The 19,659-nt window shown below is 41.6% G+C and overlaps 1 protein-coding gene across 4 annotated transcripts in view; it reads right to left on the bottom strand.

Moving 5' to 3' along the window:
- Positions 1–5,854: 5,854 nt before the first annotated feature.
- Positions 5,855–19,659, bottom strand: part of PDE4A (phosphodiesterase 4A) — a 511,809-nt gene continuing 498,004 nt past the window's right edge. For all 4 annotated transcript variants that reach the window (XM_087925849.1, XM_026711304.2, XM_026711305.2 and 1 more), the window contains 7 exons: positions 19,484–19,582; positions 18,280–18,444; positions 17,669–17,768; positions 14,978–15,132; positions 12,795–12,917; positions 11,530–11,712; positions 5,855–9,601 (listed from right to left, as the gene is read on the bottom strand). In XM_087925849.1, the coding sequence (XP_087781975.1) occupies positions 9,230–9,601; positions 11,530–11,712; positions 12,795–12,917; positions 14,978–15,132; positions 17,669–17,768; positions 18,280–18,444; positions 19,484–19,582 (1,197 nt within the window). In that variant the 3' untranslated portion in view covers positions 5,855–9,229. The remainder of the gene's footprint in view (positions 9,602–11,529; positions 11,713–12,794; positions 12,918–14,977; positions 15,133–17,668; positions 17,769–18,279; positions 18,445–19,483; positions 19,583–19,659) is intronic.

Genomic DNA, 19,659 nt, shown 5'->3' with positions numbered 1-19,659 from the left:
CTTGGCAACATTAAGATGGGTGGACTTCAACTCCCTGAATTCATGTTTCTGGGAAATTCTGGGAGTTGAAGCTCACATTTTATAGGCCCTCTTTGAAGGTGATGTTCAAAAATGTAAAAATAAATAAAAGAATGCCAAGATTGAGAAACCCTGTTTTAAACAGCTGTGGTTATAATTTGGATTCAGCAACACAGATGTTTTCAAAATTCAGCAGATGTGTGAGTATGTAGTAGTTTGAGATATTTTAAAAAAGATGTAATATTGCCTCCCATCAACAGAGTGAATGATGAATCAAATAGTAGATAAAACTTTGCATATCCTTTACAGACGTCCTGCCAAATATCTGAAATCTCACATAATCTTCATGAAGTGCTAAATGGTGGAATTCAAGTGGCCATTGCCAAAGCATTTCTAGTGGGAAATCTTATGTCTTTTTTAATGTACACATGGGTTCTCAAAGCTTCTGACAGCCATATCCCATCCATTGGCTGTTGAATTTAATTTGCTTCATTAAAATTTTATGGTCAGATTCTTCTGCAGTCCTTTGTACTTCCATTTTGAATTCGCTATTCTAGTTCATAAATGTGACTGTTCTCCTGGAACATTGATAATAGTGTATTTGGCTGGGAGTCTGGATCCTTTTCCATCTGTTCTTTTGCTAATTATCAAAGGGCCTGTAAGCATGACTCATGTATGTGACTGGTGGAACACCACAGTCCTTGTCACACGGATGAATAGCACCAGCAACAATTGCTGTTTCTACTGCAAAGTTTATTAGCAATCTCTACCTACTTCCTTCATCTACATAGGGCTCAAATTATTTTCACAAGAGTTACGAGTCTTGCCCAGCTTGATATCCTTGAGATCTTTGGGTCTATAACTCAGAATTTCCCAGTTAATTCTCCCATAATCCCAATCCAAGGTTGGGTTTGGCGGGCAGTACCATAAGGAAAGCTGCTATAGTAGGATAATCAGAATTGTGTTTCTGCAATTGATTTCAGCCTCAGCAAGCAGCAAAACAGGTCTCTGCTGAAGAGTTTGAAAGCTTGCAGCTGCAAAGATAGCCCTTCTTCCTAGGACTTGTGGTTGCACAATGTGTCCAGGAGATGACAGCAGAGGCAAAGCATTTAAATGCAATTCTAGTGGTCTCACTTCTAGAAAGGAGGAATTGAGATGATGAAGGATTCTTTTATTGCAGGCGTGTCAAACTCAACTTCATTGCGGGCCACATTAGGGTTGTGTTTGACGGGGGGCGTGGCCAGCTTGACATCACTTGTGTTGGGGGCACCTGTGGCCGAGTGCTCCGCCAGCAAAAAGGGCTCCCGAACTCTGTTTTCAGCTGTGGTGGCCTCCTGCAACCCTCTGCCAGCAAAACCAGAGCTTGGGAGGGCCATGCGTGGCCTTTGTGAGTTCTGTTTTTGAATGCGATGGCCTGCAGCCCTCTGCCAGCGAAAACGGAGCTCAGGGGTGCTCCATTTTCCCTGGCAGGGGGCTGCAGGAGGCCTTCACAGCTGAAATGAAGCTTGTGAGGGCCACACATGCCCCCCCCAGCTCCATTTTTGTTGGCAGAGGCACTGCGAGCCAGACCTTCTGTTTCCAGGGTGGCCCCACGGGCCACATCTAAGCATCCTCTGGGCCTTGAGTTTGACACCCCCGTTCTATTGCATTAACTATAGAGGTGACAGCAGACACTGCTGTTAAAGGAACTGTTCCATTTTTACAGCTGACCAAATAAAGGTCATTCTGAGGTCTCCAAATCTGGGAAATCACTATTCATCCACCTGAGAATGGTGCTTTGGGTATTGATGCCTTTCCCTCCCAATGCAATTTAAGTTGTCTCAAGATGAAGTTTCCTTCTTATGTTGATGCTTCTATTCCCAGATTCTTTCTGTCAGTTTTTTTATCAGAAGCAATTGCCATTGCCAACCATAGGTCTTTGGCTACACCAAGCTTACCTTTGGCATCTTGAGTTCAAGAAGATGGAGTTGCCATTCGTACTTTGAGGGGTTGTGACTGCCCTAGGGTTGTCTCTGGATGGAGAGGCACAGGAGGAGATCTGTAGTATTTATTTATTTATCAATCTTCTTAATCGCTCGTCTCCCTCATAGAGGGGCTCATAGGGGCATCATCCCAGATTTGGAGGTCTGAGTCTTATTTGGTGATCTATAAAAATGGAGCAACTCGTTTAACAGCAATATCTCCTTCCACCTGCTACAAGGTTAATGCAATAAAACCCTTTATTGGAGAGGTCCTCCTGGTTATTGATAGATGGGCAGGTGAAGGCATGGCCAGGAGGCCTTTCCCTAAGTTTTGCCACACCAGTTACAGTCCTACCAGGAGCAGCAGGACCTCACAGCTGTAACTAATGCTGTCATCATTCCAGTCATGCACTGTACTCTATATGTGGAAGACCATTCTGAAGATCACTCAAAAGCTCCACTTAGCTAAGTTCATCATGTGAAGGCCCAGATATTAGCTGGCATCTATTGCAATGATCATATTATGCTGGTATTGCAGATCTACACTGCCTTCCTATCAGCCTTTTTAGTGTAATTCAAAATTCTATAAAGCACCACCTGACTTGCTAGTAAGGTATTTTCAGGACTGCTTCCTTCAGCCAGAATCAATCCATGCATCCCAGAGAAACTGCTATAGTGATGCCTTATTTCTGTGACGTACACGGACAGAACATACGTACTTCTTTTTTAACTAAATAAATAATAATTGCAAAATAACCTTTGAAAGATCCTTTCCATTTCCCCCCAATGCTTGATGAGTAAGAATAAAGCAGGTTGAACATAGGAAGAATGGAGCAGGTGGACTTCTGGGCTAAGTAAAGGCAGGCCTTCTCACCATATGCAACAGCATTTCTTTTCTACTCATGGGCAAGGTCGTATGTGTACTTTGAGGGGAATACTGGTGTTCTTAGTGATAAGCTAGACTCACCGGGGTACTAAAGGCAATTGTAGCCACTATTATCCAACCAGCATACATTAGGCTATACGATGATTTTCAAACCGGTTTGTAGATTGCCAGTGCTCCATGGAGACGCATCAGCCTGCTCTCTCACTTAGTATCACCCTCCTCCTTGCCATTTACTGCCAGTAACCTCTAACCTCCTAGGATGTTGAATGGCTTTTCAGAGTGACAGTGCAATATTTTTATTTTCACCAAGGATTTGTTCTGGAGAATGCAAATGGGTGATACTTACTTAATTGGAAACTTTGCTTGCTGCTTTCTGGAGATCATACTTACCAACAGGGAAATGTAGGAGTTGGCAATGCTTCCCCCATTCACAGCCTAAGTTCTATTTACAAAATAGTAGGCCAGACATTCATTTGTACAATCTCCAGTTTAGACTAGCAGAGTTTACACTTTTTTTTAAACCATCAATTGTCTTACTGGGAAGTTAATGGTTCAAGAAAGTGGATCATTGGGTGAAAATTGGTTCACTGAATTATAGAAGTAATAACAGCAATGGCACTTAGACTTATATAATGCTTCAGTGCTTTACATCCCTCTCTAAGCGGTTTACAGAGTCAGGACATTGCCCCCCACAATCTATCATTTCACCAATCTTGGAAAGATGGAAGGCTGAGTCAACTTGAACTGGTGAGAATCAAACAGTACTGCATTCTAGTCTCTGCCACCATGGCTCTTACGTATGATACAGCATGACTACTGGAAATTTGAGAAACTGACTAATGAAATGGCCTTGAGTGATGGTACTTTGTATGAATCAGCATGTGCTACGCTAAATGGATTATGACCTTGCATTTGAAACCCGTAAAGAAAAATGGCAATAGGACATATGGTAAGGAATATCAAGGAATGTACTGCAAGTGAGTATAGGCTTTAATTTAATTTAAAAGAACGCTTGACCTGTTGACCAAATAGCTAGTAACTGATAGCAGGTTCATTTCTCTTGCCTGCATATAGTAGTGGTGCAGTGATTACAGTGGAGTATTGCAGGCTACTTCTGCTGATTGCCGGCTGCCTGCAATTTGGCCACTCAAATCTCATCAAGCTCAAGGTTGACTCACCTCTTTCTGAGGTGGGTAAAATGAGGATCCCAAATTGTTGGGAGCAATATGTAAACCGCTTAGAGGGGGCTGTAAAGCACTGTAAAGCGGTATATATGTCTTAAGTGCTATTGCTAGTAGCCACCCAAATTTGTCCTACCAGAAGGCAGTTGCGGTGTAAATGTCCCAAAGGTTCTTTTTCAGGAGGCAACTGGACTTTTTCTTTGAAAAAGTCTGAAAAAAACACCTTTGGGTTAACTGTGACCTGGATGATTGAGAATATAGACATTGCTGCATAATGTTTTTGGCTCAGTTTGGCCAGGTTTAGCTGTGGGGGGAGTGCTCAAATATATCCATGTAATTTTTTCCCAACTTAGTATGTACTATATTATTAACCTTAGAATTTGATTTACTGACCATTTCGAGACAGCAAAAGATTTAAGGGGATTTCTAAAAAAATCTGTTGCCTGTTAGGGCTCATCTGGATTTGTGCAGTCTCTTTGCATAGGGTAAGGAGACTACAGGCATGGTTCCTTGGCCAAAAAGACTGTTATGTTGCTAAGGCTAAGTTCCTTTTGTGCTTCAGCCTTTTTAACTTCAATATTTTTAGTTATTATAGCCATCCTTCTTTTACTACATATGTCCTATTTCACTTTTAATTGAAGTGAAAACTCCTTGTGCATCCACAATTTCCAAAACTGCTCCTCCCACCCCTTTTCCACCTCTCATTTGTACAGCGTGTAAATATATTATATAATAGGATTCAGGACCAGATCTAAGAGTCAATCCCCTTGCCGCCTTCAAGCTTCTGGAACATGAAACAAGAACACTGAGTAATTTGGGAACTCTTAAAGTCTCCCATAAAATTATCCTCCCCAAGGATTCCACAATTCAACCCAGGGAGATATAATCCAGATGTGCCTATACCACACTCCCCAGTAATAACTTCATTGTTTCACCATTTTATTCTTACCTACAGAGTCTCAGTTGGATCCTCATCCAGAGTCTCAATATATGAAGGCACATCCTTCACATGTAGGGCCATTTTTTCCTCCCCTTTAATCTAGTCTAATCCTTTGAAATAAATTATTTCATTTATTTTACCTTCCATTCATGAATTTAGTGCTTAATTGCCTTCTAGCATTAAGGCTCAAAAGTCTTTGAATAATCCACTGGAGGAGGAGAGCATTCCTTTAGCTGAAATATTATTTATCCTCCTCCTATTAATGATTTGGGCAGCTGAAAATTACCGCCATAGCTTGCTCAACCTAGTGTTCTCCCAATGCATCCAACCAAAAGCCTTTGTCATCCATGGGGTTATCACCCTGGGTGAAAATGATGGGAACTGTAGTCAAGCACCTTGAGAAGTTGCCAGTTCAGAGAAGGCTGCAGCTGCATCTTTCCCAACTCTCCCCCACAACCCCTCCCCAATTCACCCAGCCTTGCAGAGAAGCCAGGTCATAGTTGGAGGCACAGAGAATCCCTTCCTCCTGATTTATTTGTGAGCTTGGCTGTTGAACGGTTTGGTAACATCTGAGAGAGAACATCGCAACAGCTGATTAACGACACTGCAAGGAAAAATGACAAGTCTACAATGTCCAGTGTGTCTATATTACACCATAAATACACAGACAGGAGAAAGGTGTGGTGGTGGTGGAGGAGGAGGGATTGCAATGGGATCTGTGCCCTAGAGGAACTCTTGAGAGAATGCAGCTGGAGAGTCTCCCAGAGCTCTCCTTCTTCTTCTTCTCCCTGGACGCTCTCAAGCACACAGCGTGACCCCTGGCAAGAGTGGAGGGTGGGAGAGGAAGGGCCAGCAGGGGAAAGGGGATCTTGTTTGCAAGATTCTTTTTACTTTTTAGAATAATTTACAATCTGCTTATTCACAATTATGTACAGTCCAAACCTGACCCAACAAACTTGTGGAACAGAACTGCATACAAAAATAAAAGCTATACAGAAAATTAGAAAGAGATTCTCTTTCTTATTTATCCCTTACAATTGAGGCTTCAAGAAAGAAAAGTAAAAATACAAAGAAAATAGCTACAGTACTGTGTTCAGAAATGGCCATGTTTTTTCCCTTGGGTTGGAAAGGAGATGCCCTACACTGGCCTCCTTGCAAAGGCTGGCAATGCAGGGATGGCAGCTCTTAGCAGGCGGGCCACCAAGGGACAGCAACCTTGCCAAGGCTCTCTGTGCAGCTGGTCTTCTCCAAGGGTATGATGTGGCTAACCAAAGGTGTCATGGTCTCAGGCCAGCCCTCTGGTCTACCCAAGCAGCAGCCCCAGCACCTATCCCACAACTTCCTCTTCCAAGCTTGGGCTGACCTACGCCTGAAACATTCACTCGGCTAAGCTTGCATGCTAAGAGAGCTGGCCAAGGAGCAGCCAATGCAAAGTGGGTGGCATCCATGTGTGGAATGAGACCTTTGCAAAAGAGGAGATTTGGCTTTGGTTCAACAGTTCAGTTGTAGCGATGGGGGCAGGAAAAGGGCTTAGTTGTTATTGCTTCACCCTCACCTCTCACAAGGTGTGTGTGTGTGGGGGGAGATTATGGGAGTTGTGCACTGATGCTGGGTAGCCATATAAGAGGGACAAAGGGGGAGGGGCAGTGTATCTTCTCCCTCAGGAATCTGGAAGAGAAGCTGAACTAGGCTACACACTCAATGGCTCTGCCATCAAGAAACTCAACAAATCCAAAACTACAGCTGTCTTCCTACTAGTAAACAGCAGGAGGCATGGCTGTTTAGCAAAGGGGTGGGGAATATGCCCACACATCAACCAGCCCAAGACTAGTCCACAGAGGCAGAGAAACAATGCCAAGAGGATCATGGTCCTGCAACTTTGAAGGTTGGATCCTGCAGCATCCCTTGTCCAGTGAAAGACTAGTGGCGTACCAACAAATATTTGATGTGATGTAAGCATTGGGGGAATGGGAAAATGCTCTCCCTTCAATGCCAAGATGCAAGGATGCTGCATTTAGCAAATCAGTTTCGCTAGTTAAGGCAAAGAAAATAAGCAGCCAAACAGATTTCTCCTGGGAGATGATAATCAAGAGCAGGTTCATAGAGGGGCCTAGTTTTATTTTCTGTCATGCCAATACAGGCTCTGTTTTTCTGGGAAGAACCGCCATTACAGACCCCTCCAGGATGGAGGAAAGAGGGATCTGACGTGGTAACATGTGGAGCAAGACTCAGATTACTTTCACAGCCTCTACAGGAACAAGGAAATCTGTCATCAGATTCCCTTTGGCTAACTACTGTTGGCAGAATTGTCTCTAAACCTGATTTCAAGGCAGGAGACTTTTTCATTTGATTATCCTGAACTCCTAGAATGGAGTCTCAAATCTGATCTAAGCAACTTGCTCCTTACTTTATAGCTAAGTGATACGGCTTTCTGAGCCAATAAAACAGATGGGCTCCATCTCACTCCATCCATTACTATGTAGCCGAGGGTGTCTGAGACAGAGCCTCATCTCTGGAACCAAGGATGTTACAGGCTCTTTCTTCTGAAATTATGGATTAAAACCAAACTCATCTCTCCTATTCCAGTTTCAACTCTATAAATCAATGTTTGTGTTCCGGCCTTGTTGATAACACCACATCACACAAAAATAAAGATCATTAGGAAAGGCTGCTAATTTTCTATTCTTCTGGGGGAAATGGGAAGATCCTTTCTATACACCTACTTTTTGTAGCTGAGAAACCTGTGAGCACTGTCATGTCGGATTCATCAACCAGCATCCAGATACAGATAAAGAAGATAAAATTGCAAATCATTGATAATACAAACATCACTCAGCGTACACCACCCCTATCTCCAGTCCTCTTATCTGCTGATTCCATCCCCAACCTGGAGGAAGGAATACTCACACCTGAGATCCCCAGCTGAGAGCTGTCTAAGCAAGTTGGCCAGCATAAATATTTGATCCTGGCCATATTGCCTTTTTATTTTTGTGCAAAATGAGGAACGGAGGAAGACTCAGCTATTCAAAAACTTGGATAGAATGTTTTTGATTCTTGTTCCCTTTTTATAGTTTCATTTTCTGTAAAATAGTATCTTCTCCCATTTGCTCTGAGAGAAGTCTATGGCATTGTAGGCAAAAAAATTAAAAATCCACACCTGCAAACTATACATTAAATAGAAAACAGAAAGAACTGCTCCAAGAAGGGAGAAAAAAAAACCTGAACAATAGCAACAGCAACAAAATCCTCAAAGGCAAACTTTCTCATCAGTTCATAATAAAAATCAAATCTATGTAAATTCACAAAAATAAATAACCACTAGCTTAAAAAATAACTTACAAAAATAAAAACAATACTTTTCCTCTCACCCTTCTCCAATGTTTGAAGGTCCACCTGGGAACTGAAAAAAATATATAGACCTCCAGGTGGCGCTGGACTCTAACCTCCAGCTATTCTAAAGGGACACTGGAGGAGAGGAGTTAAGATTCTGACACCCTCTGAAGAGCTCCAATGAAATAAAGGCACAAATACATGAGCTAAATGGGGAGGACATATCTGGAACAAAGGAATTACAGCAGGGTTTCTCAACCTCAGCACATTTGTGTGGATTTTAATTCCCAGAATCGTCCCAGCCAGGAGGGCTGGGTAGGGAGCTTTAGGAGTTGAAATCCAAACATTGTAAAAGTTGCTGCGGTTGGAAAACACTGACCTATGGGAACCTCTCTCTGTGTGTATCTATGTCAAATGGTTACCAGCTTTTGTTGTCAAGCTCCTGCACTTTCATCTATTTTTACTACAAATAGGCAAAATCACTGTTTTAAAAATAATTCTATTGGCTTTTGCCTCTCAGCTGCTACATACATGCCTCACATCATCAGTGCCCTCTTCCCTTTCCTGGTTGCAGAAGTCTAAAAAAGTTAGCAAAATGAAGTAATTAAAAACAACCAGTCAGAAATAATGAAGGGAAGTGGGGGAAAAAATGAAAAAATATTTCTGGAGTGCTTGGGCCAGTCACTACAGCAGCAGGCTACTACCCTCTGCTGGGGCCAACCTGGTTCTACAGTTGTTGTGTGTATTCCCCATCCCCCCTTTTTTTCTTAGTTTTCATTTTATAAAAAATACAATAAAAATAAAAAATGAGTTTTTTTTCCATTTTTTTTTATCCCCACCCCTCCCTCATGAAAACTTCGGTGTGTGTGTGTCTGTAGGTGAGCTTGCTTTCTTCACTTGTCCCTTCCCACAGTCATGATGCGCCAAGGGATGTGCCAACTGCTGTACTGTCCGTTCGTCTGTCCTGCCCATCCTGGGACTCGTGTTGTTCTTCTGTGGCTGTGTAGTAGCTGTTGTCCTCGTCTCCAGGACTGCTGCGGTCCTTCTCGGATGGTTCTGAGTCCTCCCCTTCCTCCTCCAGGGTCAATTCAAACTGGAATTTCTCTAGACAGGACTCCTCATCCTTCTCGGCATCGTCTGGAGGTGGGGAGGGACTTTGGGGGATCATGCTGTGGTACCAGTCCCTGTTGTCCTCAAGAGTGTCCAAAATGTCCTGTGCGTCAGGATGGACAAGGTCGGCCCATGTCTCCCACAATGGGTGCACAATATAGTCAATGAATCCCACCTGACGGAGGAGGAGAGGAAGTTAGACTGGCAATGGGAGTGGCCCATTCCCACCCAACTACTGAAGAACACCCAGCAAAGGTTCATCCACAAAACGAGAGAGAGAAAGAGAGAGGAGAAAGAGGAGAGAGAGAGAGAGAGTCCCTAAATAATGCAAGCAATGAAAGAAAAAGGTGGGTATGTCCCATCGGTCCATTACTGGAGCCTTCATCCGAGTTTCTCAAATACGATTCAAGAGTTTGCCAAATAGAATTTTAGAACAGGTGGATGCAGAAACCTGTTTTTCCCTTAAGACTTCCTACTCAAGAGGTAAATTTGTGTCATGACTAAGTATAAAATGGAATTCATTGTCTGCTCTGATACTTCCAAATTTAGCATTCTTGGGAATCTAAAGCCAACATCTCAAATGGAACATTTCCATTGGTTTGATACTTGTCATTCAAAAAGGGTGGATTCCCTATCTTCAATTTTATGACCTGAATATATATATAAAACTTGGGGGAGGGGGAGAAATGTTGAGTTGAGTAAAACTTTACAGCAAATTCTGCACCTTCTGTACACAAATATATCTTTAAATGGTAAAATTAGCACTAATATTATATATGAAATAACCCTATTGTACATACAAAGAAAATGCTTTTGCTCTCCAGAAGTATGTAAGAATTGTTTTAAAATTTCAAAAGCAACAGAATATAGAAGATGCAGTCCCACAAGAGAAAAGGCTCTCTTGCAATCTGGAGCAAATTCTCCCCCAAAAAAAAAAAAAAAAAAAAAAAAGAAACACGATCACATGCATTTTAAAATGCTGCAATCCCCATTCATACCGGAATGGACTTCTGAATCGTAGGGAGTTTAAAAAATATTTTAAAACAGTATAGAGCATTTTTAAATGAAATGTTGGAGTTACTCCTCACTTTTGCCCAGTTAAACTGCACAATGTATAACTTTAACAGCCTAAACAATAAGAGGGTGGGGTGGGTGAAAAAGTATTCCTAGTAAACAAGGGCAGATTTAATTCATGGAGTGGGAGCACAATTTGCTGGTTACCATATTTCCCCATGTATAAGCCACCCCTTTTTTCCAAAATTTTCAAGCCCAAAAAGTAGTGGGGTGGCATATACAAAGCAGGTACACTTTTTATACGTGAAAAATGCATAAAATAATAAAGTAGGAATAAACTGGTTTTCCAGCAGTATGCTATACTTTTTTGTAAAAATTGTACGTGATGATACGATTATGAGTGCGAGTACGCGATAGAAATGCATACGCTAGGCATCGGCCTGAATGCTTCATTCCTACTCTCGTTCCGATGCGTGAGATTGCTAGCGTCGCCCGCACCGCTTTCGGCGTCATGACCGAAGTTGTAGATCTAGACGTCGAATTTTGTTTCTTTGTAAATTTTCTTTCTTCATAACTTGTTTCTCTAATAAAATATTTTTTTCAAAACTTCACAGTCCAAAAATTGCGGGGGGTGGCTTATACAAAGGGGGTGCTTATACATGGGGAAATACGGTAAGTAAAGAGTCCAGGATGAACCTTCCTAATTAAAAAAAAAAGGCCTGGTCCGAAAGGCCATTTAAGATGCTGTCACGGTGAAGAGCATCAATATTGGCTGCTTCTAGTTCAATGATCAAGCTCTGCTACTTTCTTTAGGTAGAATTTTTTGGTAGAGGGGGATGCGCAAGGGACCCACCTACTATAATCTCCAATAAATTTTTCGTTGCAAATGTCTTATATAACGAAACACCCATGTTCCTCTACTGCAACTTTGGGATGAAGCTGCCTTGTAATGGAGCTAAGGTTTCTATAGCAACAAATACCCAACCCCCAGACAAGGTTTTTCCTGTTCTGAATGCTGGCAGAAATGGAGAAGTAGAATCTTTCTTCCTCCTTAACTGAGCTATGGCCCCATACAGCTACCACACATACCTGTGACTTCTCCACAGAGGCTGTGTGCTTGTCACACATAGGGCTGATCTCCATGCCTCGCTCCCGTTCTTTGTCACCCTGCCTGAAGAACTCCTCCATGATCCGGTCTGTCCACTGCCGATACAACTCCAGAGGCTTTGTGGGGTTGCTCAAATCTGCACAGTGAACCATGTTCCGTAGGACCTGAGGAAATTGGCAGAAATGAAGGGCCAGTCAGAGGCTTCAGTGTGGGACACCTGTGCCTGCACCCCCATCAATACCGTTCAGAGTATCAAGGCTCTAAAAACGGAATGCTGTGGGATATGTGTGAATAAGACTGGAGAGCTTCAATGGAACATTTCTATGGCACAGAACCCAATAGGACACTAATTCCCAGCCTTTGTGGTTGGCAGGCTGGCAGGGGGAGGGGACCATGCACAAATGCCAGGCTGCCATGCACACATAGCTCAATTTGTGTGAGTGGTGGGTCAGCACGCACGCGTATGTGCGCACAGTTTGACTTGTGGAAGTTGAGCAGTGTGTGCATGTGCATGCATGCTGGCCCACCACTGGCACAAGTTGGCCCACCATTTGCACGGCATGGTTCCAAATAGGCTACAGTCCAGTAATGGGCTGCAGCCTGGAGGTTGAGACCCCTACAATAGGAGAATGGCAAATTAAAAATCCAGGAAAGGAATGGCATGCACATACCACCTTAACAAAATTAACTTATAAAGTTATCATTATTCATTTCCTGTTTCATATCAACAGCTAGGAAAAATGCTGTAGTATATGGTGGGCCAGTGTGAATACAGTGTAACCCCTGGTAAATTTTTGGGATGCTCAGAGGCATGTTGTCAAGTGGAACAAAAGCATTCTAAACAAAAGAAGAAAGTTAAAAATATTAACCTCGACAATATAAAACGTTAAGTGATGGACTGGGATGTCAACCTAAACGACACTTCTTTTGAAGAAATGGAACTCCTTAGAGATTGCCAAGGCCAGCTTCTTAGAATAGAATAGAATAGAATAGAATAGAATAGAATAGAATAGAATAGAATAGAATAGAATAGAATAGAATAGAATAGAATAACAAAGTTGGAAGAGTCTTCTAATCCAACCCGCTGCTTAGCCAAGAGGCTGGACCAGCTCAGACAAGCTCAATGCTAGTTTTGCATCATCCTTACTTAGATTGTCTGGGAAAAGTTTAGCTTCCAGCTGTCTATGTTGTCCATATCTGATTTTTTTCCCTTTCTCTTCATTCAGGGTGTATGGACCTCACTCACCTGTATTCTGTCAGTGTAATTGTCCAGCAAAAGCACCCCTGAACTGGTCACTTTTTTGGTCTCCACCATTGTCTTCAGATCAGCCAAGAGACTCATGTGTTTGGACATGTCTGTGGCCAAGACCTGAAAAATAATTACTGAAATAAACAAAGATGTTGCTCCTCACTCCTTTCACACCACACATTCATACCTGCCCACCTTCCAACTTGATAAAGACACTTTTATGGGTATGATCCTGAGCAAGCTTTGGTGAGTCCATAAGCCAGAGGTTGTGGTAGATTGAGTTAACTTTGACATTCTCAATACTTCAAAGACCAGTCTACCAAGATCACATGCCAACTCAGGACGCAGCCTAGTTCTTGATCCAAGGCAAGTTCCTATCTATCATATCCATTTCATGAGAAAACTTCAAGATCCTTAAAAATAACCAGATTCAATATATTATACATTGATTCGTTTAAGTCATTCCATGGTTTCTAGAGAGAGCCCTAGAGGACATAGTTCAGAACCCACTTTCCAATATTTTTTTGGGGTGGGGGGGGACACCTGTTCCTGTTGGAGACTAGGAAAAGGTACTAACCAAACAATTTGGAGATTCTGTAAAGTAATTAAAAATTGCTATGTACAGTTGATTGTCAGGATAAAATAAAAGTAAACAAGGGGGAAAATCTTCACGGTTTCACCTGGCTTATTCTTGGTTAAATGAATTTCTGTACTTAAAAAACAAAGGGGATGTTCTACCTCTCCCTCCTCCCCATATCTCTTCAAAATGTAATTTAGAAAGAAATTACTATTTTTAAATCCTCATATATGACTTAAAACTATGGATTTAATAAAAAAATAGACAATGAAAAATACTGAAGTTTCACCAATAAACTGGAGTACATTGAACTTTGCAAGACCATAAAAAACATATCCAAGAAGAAACACGTCAGTTTAACATGAAGCTTGTGAAAAAAGGCAATTGAAGTAAACAAATGGATTAATAGAGCAAAATGCAAGTTTATAAGTACAAGAAAGAAGGTTTTTGTCTTAAAATGTGAAGATGGCTCTGTGTGTAGGACAAGACAGGAAATGTTAGAAATACTGGGAAAATTCTATTCAGGGCTATACAAAGATCAAGATCACTCAAAAATAATAACACCCACAAAAGAGGAAATGTCAGTTATCCTAGTGGAGGAAGTATCAAGTGCCATAAAATCAATGAAAAATGGCAAAACTTCAGGATATGACCATGTTATGGTTGAAATGCTGAAACCTGGTGGTCACCCAGTTTACACAAGATACTAGCAAAACTCTACCTGAGATGCCTCAGAGAAGAAAAAATGAAAAAAATGCTGAAGTTCTTTTATGCAAGAACGGGGCCAAAAATGATTTAAAGAACTATCACCCAATAAGACTTCTTTCAGTCATCTACAAGGTTTTCACCAAGATAATAACAAAAAGAATACTGAGAACATTAAATGATGCACAGCCAAAGGAGCAGGCAGTGTTCAGAAGTGGCTGCTTTCCTTAAATAACACCCCCACCCCACCCCCGCTGGGTTAGCTGGCCCTTTTTGCTTGAGATGTAGAGCTGCTACCTATCCTGTAGCTTTCACACCAATTCATGGAGTTGGCCTTCAGAAAGGTGCCCACTTCCATTTAGGGCATCTGAGATTGGTTCTGCCATTATGGTGTAATTATTATGTAGTAAAATGGGTTGAGGTCTCTTTCAGATATCTATCCTGCTAAGAAGCTAGCCAAATATCAGTAAAAAAAGGAGGACCAGAAGCTTCTGGTCAAGGAGCTCCCCATATGGAAGCTGGTAAGAAAACAACTAGTTTAACTTAGCCTTTTCCAGGGTAGCCTCCTTTCCTCTGACTGAGATTTGGCTTTGTATACTTTCTTAATCTTTCCTGTGTTAATTTTTGGACCTCTGAAGCAGCAGAAATGCGTGCAGGGAGAAGCACAGGAATTTCAGGGAACACAATTATTTTCCTCCAAGACAAAACCATCCGTTTCCCATGTTACATATGGTCTGCCAGAAATATGTTTCTTCCATATAAGGTATCATCCAGACTCTTCCAAGAAGCATTAGGTTTCTCCCAGTAAAGGAGGATGGGACTTCTAATTGGAAACGCTGCAGGAAATAAGAAACGAGTTTTTCCACAAGAACCAGTCCCACCTTCATCCCAAGCTCACCATGTCAATGACCATCTTGCGCAAGGTCTGCCGCTGTCGCTTGCTCAGGTTCTGGAAGATGTCACAGTTCTCTTCCTGCAGCAGCTTGAAACCCACAGCTAGGTGATGGTTCTCCAGAACAGACTCATCATTATACATCAATGCTAGCTCTGAATCTGCAAGGGAGGGACACAGACAACGAGAGGGTTATGGAGAATAGGAGGGTTTTATTTGCTCACGGAAGTATGGCCAATGATGTTTCAAGCAGCAGATGGAACACATCCAATAATCTGTCCGTCTAATCAAAAAGGTATCTGAGAGCCTGTTTAATATCACTAAAATCATTAAGGCATGAGGCTAAAAACCAGGAGACCATGAGTTCTCCTCCCACCTTAAGCACAAAGTCGGCTGGATAATCTTGAGCCAGTCATTTTCAGCTGTAGGTGGGAGGCAATGACAAACTATTTCTAAAATACATTACCAAGAAAACTGCAGGGAAGTCTTTGAAAATGGATATAATTGAATGGAAGGAAGAATAAATAAAAAGCAAGCAAAAAGAAGAACATTCCATGAAAAATCACTACCTCTTTGGAATCCAGAGGCCTGACAAAATGGAACATCCTTTACAGAACCATTTCCCCCCATTCTAGTGCATTCCACATTTGCTATAACTTTAACTCATAGAATTCTTACGTTCAGTAGCTGATCTTTCTCTCCCCTCTCTCTTACATACATATATTTATACACTTCTCTCAAGGCCCTTTCATGTTTTCTGTCTATCCTTTGCACTCTGTTATGGCTTGATGAAACACATCTGAATAACTCAAAGATCAGACAAATCCTAATTAAGCACTACCTCTACCAAAGATATCAGAACAAAACAATTTTGTCCAGTTATTCTAGCTGGGAAACTGTTGGATGGGAAAACAGCAGCGTCTTTGATTTCTGACGTTCTTCATAAAGCTTAAGCAATTTCTGTTTTTCTGTCATTTTAGGGTAGTTTCTTGTTTCAGTTCAACAGACTAGGAAAATCATAGACTTTTCTTTTCCTTCCCAACCTCACTGCTGGCACTGTGTGCTCTTCCTCACTCCCAAATATTAGTACTTCTTTCATCTGTAACACAATGAAAAAGTCCTTCTGCAGTGAGGTATACAGATGACTTAGGTATTTATATTCTGATTTGACAAAAGAGGTTTTACCAGTTTTACCATTTGATGTTTTATTCTATTTATACACAGTTCTGTGCTTTAGAGTACCCAAAAGGGAGCTTCATCACTGGAAGCTTTAAGAAGAGACTGGACTGCCATTTCTGTCAGAAATGGTGTAGGGTTTCCTGCTTGGGTGGTGGAACTAGATGATCTACAAAGTCCCTTCCAACTCTGTTAATTTGTTATCTGTTAAAGTTCTAAACTGAGTTTATTTGACATTAAACTGTCTACAACACTCGTTCATTGGCACTTTGGGAAAGTACTGAGCAAAAGCAAGCTTGAGCTTGGGTAGTAGGACAAGAAGACCTGGTGATAAAGAAAGATGGATTCTATTATATTCTCAAATGGTTTCCTTCCATCTGATACTTCTCATTAACACAGACCTCCAACTACATAGAACTTAAGCATTTAAGCTAGAAAAGTAGTATGAGAATTAATACATGGACTAATTCCTCTTAAGAGTTAACTTGTCTGTTTTCTTGACTGACTTTTCCAGGCATGGAACCCACTTGACATTTTTTGTGTCTGATGTTTCTTTGAGTCTGAAGCTAAAAGAGGGAAATTCCACAGGACAATTATCTACAAGCTAGAAGTGCAAAGACATTAGATTTTTTTAGCTGGATAAGGGCCAACAGAATCTCAATCCAGGTTGAGATCAAGGTACAGAAGAGAAACCAAAAGAAATAGAAATTTAAAACTGGACTCAATGTAGAATTTGGATGCCTCGTTTTTCAGTGATGATCAGAAGTGCACTGCAAAAGCTAATATGTGATTTTCACCAATTATTGGAAATATCATATTTGGTTACAGTACCAGATGCCTTAGTTATATCCTGTTTATAACTGTGCTAATATACTGTAGGGTATTTGTGATAAATAGTTAAGATATCTAGTCCAGAATACTGTTCAGCATATTATGGCTAGACAACTAGCCTCTGAGTTCATTTTATGATGATTGCATTACTTGGAACCTGACACAAGGCCTGTTACAATATGCATGCAACTCTCTTGTTGCCTTACAAGTCTACTGGCCACTGGTTTATGTTTCTGAGCACAATGGAGAGTCCCTGCTGACAATGTACATAGCTGTAAGGCTTGAGACCAGGCTTTTTGAAAGACCACGCTGCTTCACACTGAATCTTTTCAGGATCCCTGGGAGAGGCTATTCTCTCAGGTCAACAGTTTAACATGAACACAAGACAGCATTAAGATCAGTCAGTTAATTGATAGAAAGAGCCCAAAAGATCTTCACCAAAATAGGGCAGAATTTTCTCTGTAATTGCTCCTTTGTGTACATGTTGTCTTACAAGGTATGTCCAGCCTATCCAGAGAGTATTAACTTGAAGAAGACAATATTCAATTATGTGGAGGAAAGGAAGACATGTTGCAATTCCCTTTCTATTGCCTTGTATGCAAGGCACATATATCCTGGCCATGTGCCTACATGCACCCACCTCTCCTGGCCACCCCCCCCGCACTTATGTTCAGTGTGGCCTTCACTCACTGGTGTTGATCAGAAATTGGTTGGAGACACCAGGATGGTCCACATCATGAATGGCAGCAGCGAAGATTGCAGCCAAAATCTCCAGGTCAGTGAAGACAGCCTGTAAAGGAGAAAGGGAGTGAACGCCTGGTGCCTCTGCCCTATTTCATGGAAGAACTGCTGCCAGCAAATAAAAAGGAATTAACTGGGCTTAGAATTTGGATCCCCAAAGTATGTGTGTTGCTGCCCTGGATGATGATCTACTACCGCTCAAAGCAATAGCAAGCATTTATAAAAGTACAGCAAGATTCAGAGTTTGACAGGCATAATAAAATTTTATAATGGAAGCATAATACCCAGAATTAGTGATATTATAACACATAAACTGCTTTGAGAGGGCTGTAAAGCACTGTGAAGCAGTATATAAGTCTGAGTGCTATTGATACAAGTCATAACAATCAGTCAATTGTAAGTTAATCTGCCTCCCACTCTTTTCCAAATGAAACAGGGAAAAGTACAGAAACTCCCCATCTTTGGGGACTCTGGGAACCAGCCCCTCAGAGAGGATGAAGCAAAGGCGGTGCTGGATCCCCACATTTCCTACTCATATACTGCCACCGATCATGACTTACATCCAAGGCGGGTGTAGAGAGGAGGACATGCGTGGATTGAGTGACATCAGCAGCATGGAGACTGTTGTGGTAGGCCACATCAGCATGGTAGTGGTCTTCTAGTGTCATGATATAAGTGACTAATGTGTCCACAGGGATCTTAAAAGTTTTCACCAAGTCTCTCTCCTATGGGGAAAGGGGAAAAAAGGAAATCAGGGGTTGAAATAGTAAAGAGACAGTTCACAGCTTCTTCTGTGGACACCGGCTCCTGAAAAATCTTTGCCCTCCCCAATTATGGCTGGCAAACAAATGGCAAAGGAGAAATGTACGATATGCTCAAGCTCCTAATTATACCTGGAAGCAATGAACAAGAACTACCTCTACCACCACCATGAATGTAGATCCATCCTTTCCATGCTTTGAAACCACATGGGATTCAGCAGACTCGCTTCCCGGGCATCATTATTATTTTGTGAGTATTCAGATCCCCCCGCTCCCCCCCCCATTATATAAGGTGCTGTACATGAATAAAAGCAAAAATAGTCCTGCTGTCTCTCCTAACTCTAATCCTAACCTCCAGCCACCTATTGCTTTGGGAGATTAGTGCAAAGTTAGCACTTTTGCAGATTCATGAAAAAAAAAAAAATATTTAGATAAAACTCCCCAAACATGTGGCCACCGATTTTTCAGTACTTTGGCTATGCTGGCTGGAATGATGATAGTTTTGGTATCATCTGGTTGAACGATTAATCATAAATGGATTGTTTTTGAAGGCACTTTCTCTCTACAGAGAGGACAAGCAGTACCGGTTACACTTCTGACTACATTCTTCCTATAGACTGTAGGGAAAGAACCTGGAAGCCCCACATCTCAGAATACAAGGCGATAGATTTCAGAAGCTACAGTTGACCCGCATGTCAAGACAGAAAATTCCTTCTTTCTTCTATTAAAATTGCCCACATAATAAATCAGTCTTATTTCTATTGTTGTACCTGTTGCTTTTTTACTTATTTCTGTATCCAGCTCAATATTTCGTTGAAATAATTTAGAGAGTGAATTTAAAAAAGGTCTTTAAAAAACATCAGGCTTCAAACTGATAAGACTGTATAGCATTCTCATGTCTATTCTGAATAGTACCACTGGACCAAACCAGACATGTGACTGAGATGTGTGGCCCATATCCATGGCTAGTAGCGGAGAGAGTAGCGGCCTCTGCAAACCTCACCTGGAATATTGTATACATGATGCAGCTGAGCGACCGATTGTTGGAATAGTCAGCAACCCGGAAAATGTTAAGGCCCCACTTGTTTAGATATTCCAGTTCCTAGAGGGAGCCACAGGGGAAGAAGTCAGTGAATTTTTGGCACAATGGATATCAAGATAAAGATTCAGGAGGGCAGA

Source organism: Pseudonaja textilis, chromosome 2, assembly GCF_049901715.1.
Source record: "Pseudonaja textilis isolate UNSWEBS1 chromosome 2, rPseTex1.2, whole genome shotgun sequence".
NCBI classification, from domain to species: domain Eukaryota; kingdom Metazoa; phylum Chordata; class Lepidosauria; order Squamata; family Elapidae; genus Pseudonaja; species Pseudonaja textilis.
This window is presented reverse-complemented; position numbering and strand designations above follow the sequence as displayed.